The sequence below is a fragment of the Dermacentor silvarum genome, chromosome 1, assembly GCF_013339745.2.
Source record: "Dermacentor silvarum isolate Dsil-2018 chromosome 1, BIME_Dsil_1.4, whole genome shotgun sequence".
NCBI lineage: Eukaryota > Metazoa > Arthropoda > Arachnida > Ixodida > Ixodidae > Dermacentor > Dermacentor silvarum.
The window spans coordinates 393,747,265-393,753,286 of record NC_051154.1 but is presented as its reverse complement, the minus strand read 5'-3'; the positions used below and the strand labels follow the sequence as shown (position 1 = coordinate 393,753,286).

The 6,022-nt window shown below is 47.6% G+C and overlaps 1 protein-coding gene across 1 annotated transcript; it reads left to right on the top strand.

Moving 5' to 3' along the window:
- Positions 1-3,603: 3,603 nt before the first annotated feature.
- Positions 3,604-5,802, top strand: LOC125942486 (uncharacterized). The gene is made up of 3 exons (XM_049660680.1): positions 3,604-3,863; positions 3,923-4,022; positions 4,875-5,802. The coding sequence occupies exons 1-3, from the start codon at positions 3,616-3,618 to the stop codon at positions 5,016-5,018; spliced, it is 492 nt and encodes a 163-aa protein (XP_049516637.1). The 5' UTR covers positions 3,604-3,615; the 3' UTR covers positions 5,019-5,802.
- The last annotated feature ends 220 nt before the right edge of the window (positions 5,803-6,022 follow it).

The window sequence follows — 6,022 nt, the reverse complement described above, 5'->3', positions numbered from 1 at the left end:
TGGAAACACAGAGGACGGCGATCCGGAGTGCGCCAAACCTCTGACTTCCGAGGGGGCATGCGTCGATCATCGGCGTAATGCACTGGTCGCTCTTGCGGAAGCACAACCGGAGAAGCGGCATGGGGAAACGGTGGAGGCGTGCGTCGTTCCTCGATGTATGGCACCGGTTGGGCTGGTGGGAGTGCAACCGGATGAGCGGCTTGAACAAACAGCGGCGGGGACGAAGCAGGCTGTCGCAAGACTTCTGCGTAGGCCGCACGGTGGTGTACAGAAGGTGCAGGCGCGGTGTTAGAAAAAGGAACGGTGGACCGGAGCGCTTGGTGCACTTCATCTCTTATTACACTCGCAATGGAGCTCACCGTGGCTTGTGGGGTGCCGTAAACCTTCAGTATCTCTTCGCGCACAACGGTGCGGATGAGGTCTCGAAGGTTGTCATTGTGGCTTCCGATGGCCGTGGACATGTCCGTAGTCGCGTTCACTTGCCGCTCGTAAAAGTTAGAGCGCTGCTGAAGCGTCTTCTCCATACTGACCGCCTCGGATAGAAATTCGGCGACAGTCTGCGGAGGATTGCGCACCAGACCAGCGAAGAGCTGCTCCTTCACCCCTCGCATCAGGTGACGCAACTTCTTGTCCTCGGTCATTCCAGGGTCTGCTCGTCTGAAGAGGCGCGTCATATCTTCAACGAACGCGGTAACGCTTTCGTTGGGAAGCTGGACACGAACCTGAATTGCTCGTTCGGCTCGTTCGCGGCGATCAGGACTGGCGTAAGTGTCCAGTAGATGACGGCGGAACTCTCGCCACGACGTCAGTTGCTCCTCACGGTTTTGAAGCCATGTACGCGCGCCGTCCTCGAGGCAAAAGTAGACATTCCTACGTTTAGTCGCGTCGTCCCATTCGTTGTATTCGGCGACGCGCTCGAAGTCGGTCATCCAGTCTTCGACGTCTTCGAAGATGTCGCCATGGAACGACTTCGGCGCCAGCGGGTTCTGAAGTGTATACCGGTTCGTCATTGCACGTTCCATACCGGTTGAGGTAGTCTGAAGCACTACGGTGTCTTCAGGGGGCAGTCCCCGGATCCTGCGGCTGGTCCGATGGACGGGAGTATCGACTAACACAGGGCTGGTGCTTCTGCTCCCAGGAGGAGTCTGTGGCATGAGTGATAAATACCCAGCACCTCCACCACTTTGCCACGGGTCTTCAAAAGGGGCTGACGACGTTTATTGGGAACGGCTGGGGCTCTGGCGAAAACGGCAGCGAGAGGCAGCTATCGAGCGGGGCGGTTAGCACGCGCACTTCTTTCTTCTTGCGCCTCTGCGCTTGCCCTATGCCCACTACTACAGGTGACAATATGCACTATATTTGTAACAGCGAAGTGCGGAAACTTCCAGTCACTCACTATGGTGAAAGGGACACTAAACAGAAAGATGATTTCTTATGTATTAGTAAATTACATTTCTACAATACCACTCTTACTGTGAGAAGACGCTTGGTAAGCCAGAAAAGCTGCAAAAACAAGAGATAGGTGTCAAGGCTGCCCTGAAGTTTCTGCACCAGCACACTGTGATGTCATGAATTTTGACGGCATCTGCTGGGACCTAGTTAATTCTGTATCGGTAAGAATTAACTACATTATGTTCTATAGGAGCGAGAGACTGAATATGGAAAGCTTGGGAAACATTTATTGAGCCAACACAGCCCAAGTAAAAAAAAGTTTTTAAATTCGCAATGCCACGCTTATGTACCAGAGTTGGGGTTTCAGCATGAAATTCATAAAGTAGAACTTAGACCTTCGCTTCCTGTTAACAAACTTATCGAAAAATTTATAACAGAGGTTCCGAAGAATTCTTTATCTGTCTAAGCTGATTTCATGTTTCATTTTAGTGTCCCTTTCAAGGAATGTTTACAGAACATGCATGACCTGCCAGTGAATTTGGCTGCTGCATGGCCAAGTGGCTACTAATTTTTTTCCAGCCTATTAGGCAACTCGCACAAGTATGACTTATTACACACACTAAAAAAGATACATTGCAAAGGCACTTCATCACAACAATACAAGAAATTATTCACAGAAGTAGGTGGAAGCTGGCACTCTAATATGTGCAACACATCAAATGCACATGGTGTGGTGATCAACTGCTGACAATGAAAGTACATAATGCCTACCTTCGCATAAATCCCTAGAACAAAGCAGTACATTCCATCAGACATTTTAACATAGCAAGAGCAAGTTTTGCTTGGCACACAATACTCTGAACTATGAATAATCATGGTGCCAACCTGGGCTCTCAAATACTTGGACACTTCTGGAACGTTACCAAATCTAGAAACAAAAAGCCCTTTTAGAACCTCTGGAATATCAAGAACTGGCTGTGCCTGTCCAAGAACACATGTCTGAGAGCATCTCCTATAGCTATGTTCTAGCTCTTTTTTGGCAGACAAAAAACTGGGTGAAAGCTCCATATGCATTGAAACTGTTCTCAAGGTTCGGTGCATGATGCACCGTTCAGCAATCTGTGCAGGCACATATTTAGCAGCTGTCACAAGCTGCAGTGCCTTTCCAATTCCATCTTCGAATGGAAATGTTGATGTAGCCCACAAGGGGCCAAACATTCGTGTTGACCTTGTGAGGTGCAATAATTGATGCACATTAAAAGTCATTGCATTCTGCCCATAAAGCTTGGCCATCTGCTGAACAAATGTTAAGAGAGACTTCTCAGCAGCACAAATTTCACTTTCCAGAACAACATCCTTCAATAAAAGAAACACGGCCTTTGCAAAATGTGTGAAATGTGTCAGATAAGGTCGTGGCAATATGTCAGAGACACATGGAAGGCTGTAAAATAGAAGCCAAGAGCGCCACTCTGTAGCCTTCCAAAATGCACGCTCTGACAAAGGCCGTCCCGATCTTGAAAAGATTATTGGTGGCTTTATCGAGAGCAACCTGGAATCGATTAGTTTTAAGTGCCTCCCAATATACCATGTGGAACCAGTAGCTGACAACCACATTTCAGTAACCTGTTTGGTCACACCTTCCAAGACGCAGTGCATGTAGTCGGGAGGCAGCCCCCGAACGAGATCAAAGCCTTGCAGCTTGATCAGTGTAGACGGACCTTTGGGGCGCGATTTTGTACGCGTTCCAAAATGGAACGGAGGCGGTTCGTTCTTTACGTCACGAAATAGGCGGTCCGCCATGTTCGCGAGGACGAGAGGAAGCAAAGAGCCAATGAGCGAAGTGGACGCCTGCGTCACGCTTTTGACGTCTGCTTGGGGACCGTATAACATACTTAGAAGCGTTTCTAACATGTTGAGAAATATCTGGCTATTATGAATGAGTAGCAAAATGTGTTGGTGTTGCTTTTCAAAGATTCAGTTTGGAATGCGGAACGAGTTAAACAAATTATTGCGGTTAATGTCTTGAAATGGCGCTAGGTGGTGTCGCAATTTTGCGAAACGTTTAGTGGTGGCGCTATCCACTACCCCGTTTCAAGCAATGCTTGTATGCATGTATCCACCACTATTAAAATTCAAACGGCGCGAGTTTTGAAGCGGTTGGTTCGGTCGAGCCGTTACGTGCGGAGAGCCATGTAGGAAAACGTGCCGGCTTCTGCACCCGTTATGGGACCGCGCGTTTCCGAGGGCCAGCGGGAGACGGTGCTCGCTTTTATGGAGCCGCATCTCCAGCTGGCTTTAAGATCCAGCGAGCTGGGGCCGGGCTTCAGCCTTGTCGACCGACGACGGCTGTGGCAGCAGCTGGCCGACGTGCTGAACGCGGAAGGGCCCGTTGTGAAAACGGTCGACCAGTGGAGGAAGCAGCAGGTCTACGAGGCCCGCCGCGATGCTACCGCTATAGCCCAAGAGCAAATGTGAGTGACCGTCGAATGGTCCGGGCGATTTGTCCTTCGACATTGGTGTGTATTTTCAGAAGCACTGGAGGGGGTCGCGCACCCGGCTTCCGGGGCCGAGTGCTCCAGCTGACGGGCGCGGTCCGCTTCCGTGGCGTCACCGACCTACCCTACCAAGAGGTAAGCACACTGCCGGCGTAATATCATGCGTTCCTGAACGGTGCCGACTTAGAGTTTGCCATTATCTGTAAGTGGTACCTTTAGCAGAACGCGACACTGTTGGTGAACAGGAAAATAGCGTCGGAAGCTTTAGGTTGGTAGATCCTTCGGTGTCATTTTACGTGAAGGACATAAATATTATTTATGCTCTGTTATCATAAGTGAATCATGAATCTGGAAAACAAGCCAACTTTTGATGTAAATAAGAAATATGCGCTGTATTAAGGACTCGGTATCCTATCTTGCCAACGATCAACAGCCGGGCAAAAGGTTGGTTGGCCCTGAAAAGGGTTGTTTGGTGGTAAGAGATGAATTTGAGTAGATGACTGAAAAGTAGTTCCAACAGGTCCTTGTCTGCCCAAACGAAGAGGGCATAGCTTGTACATGACGCGTGACACTGCCAAAGGATGCCATCAGGCCAGTGGCTCTTCAACAGAGAGAGAGAGAGAGAAATCACTTTTTTTTATTCTGTGATAAAAAATGCATCAGTGCCCCGAGTCCAGGGCGTCGCTTGCGGCATGCTTCAGCGCTAGGCCGATGAAGTCCCCAAGGAATCGTTGGTCGTGAAGGGTAGTTGCGGCGGTCAGCCACTCGGAGGAAGGGGTAGAAGGTTTGGGTAAGGGGGGTAGTTTTGGATGGCATTGCCATAGGATATGTGATGTGTTAGGAGGATAGACACTACAGTGGCTACAGCGAGGGAGGTGGGCAATTGTTGTGCACGTTGCAATTCTTGACAACAACAGCTTCCAGCGATGAGCTGGTTGCGAGTAATCAGCAACTCACGAACAATTCCACCACAATTATTCATTTCAGGTGCTGCGAAGGATCGAACAATCCATCACCCGGCTCGCCATCGCGGCAGAGAGGACGGCAGCGGCTCAGGAGGGCATACTGGAGAAGGTGCGCTCCCTGGCACTAGTCGTAGCTGGCCACCTGCAACAAGAAAGGAGGAATTAATTTATTGTTTATTTTCACCTATTCAATTTCATTTTAGTCATTTATTGTTTTATGAGTTCAATTTATCTTGTTTATTTATTGTTCTTTGAGTTTTATATCTTCACTTTCATTTTATGCACTTATTGTTGCTTCATTTTGAGTTTTACTGTTTAAGTTTCATTGTTGCCTTGTATGAGTAATGCAGGAGGATTTTTTGGACGAAAGGTGTAATGCGTGCACCCATTTTTGTATCGTAGTATTTTCCTCTTTCTATTTATACTAATCCAGCTGCAACGCCAGCGTGCTTTCTTTTATTTACACATTTCGAAGACACTGGAATCATTACAAGTAGTTGTCGATTTCTGTGTATGGGTTTTGTACTGTGATATTTATATTGCTTCACTATGTTTTGTAGCTTACTGCACTCATTATGAAGTGTTACCGCATAGTGTTTGCACTGTGATATTTTCATTTCGGCACAGTGATGCTAAGGTACAACTACAATGTGGTCTTTTTTCAGAGCACCAAACTAGTCACTCTGCAAGTTGCATAGTTTCACAAATGAAAATGGCCATCATCATTGCACCACGCCGGTGATTGGTTTCCTCTAGTTTTCGTTCCAAGTGAGCAAGAATAAGTTTTAAGTGTAACACGTTCTGGGTGCTGTGAGATTGCAGAGCTAATTATTCATGTTGTATGTAATTTATGTTTCATCACAGCTGGCAAGTGCACTCACCTTTCTACAATTATGATTCACCTGTTCTTTAGCATCACACTGCAATTGCTGTCGAAAAATGAATGCTTCTGGTCAGTGACTCATAACAATGAGAAGGGAATGGACATACCTGTCAAAGTCATACTTTCTTGCAAGGTCACTTAAATGTAACTGCAAGTTTTATTTGCCGTGGTGAATACGAATTGTGTGATGCTCATGTTGCAATGTTCTCACATGCTTTGCTACGTGTAGCATGCTGTATGTACAAGGTTCACGATGTACAGAGGTCAACACTCATGTCTAGAACACA

Coding starts and splice junctions, on each gene's coding strand:
- LOC125942486 (XM_049660680.1), top strand. CDS start 3,616: ATGGGACCGCGCGTTTCCGAGGGCCAGCGGGAGACGGTGCTCGCTTTT. Junction 3,864..3,922: donor GCTATAGCCCAAGAGCAAAT/GTGAGTGACCGT, acceptor GTGTATTTTCAG/AAGCACTGGAGGGGGTCGCG. Junction 4,023..4,874: donor CCGACCTACCCTACCAAGAG/GTAAGCACACTG, acceptor TATTCATTTCAG/GTGCTGCGAAGGATCGAACA.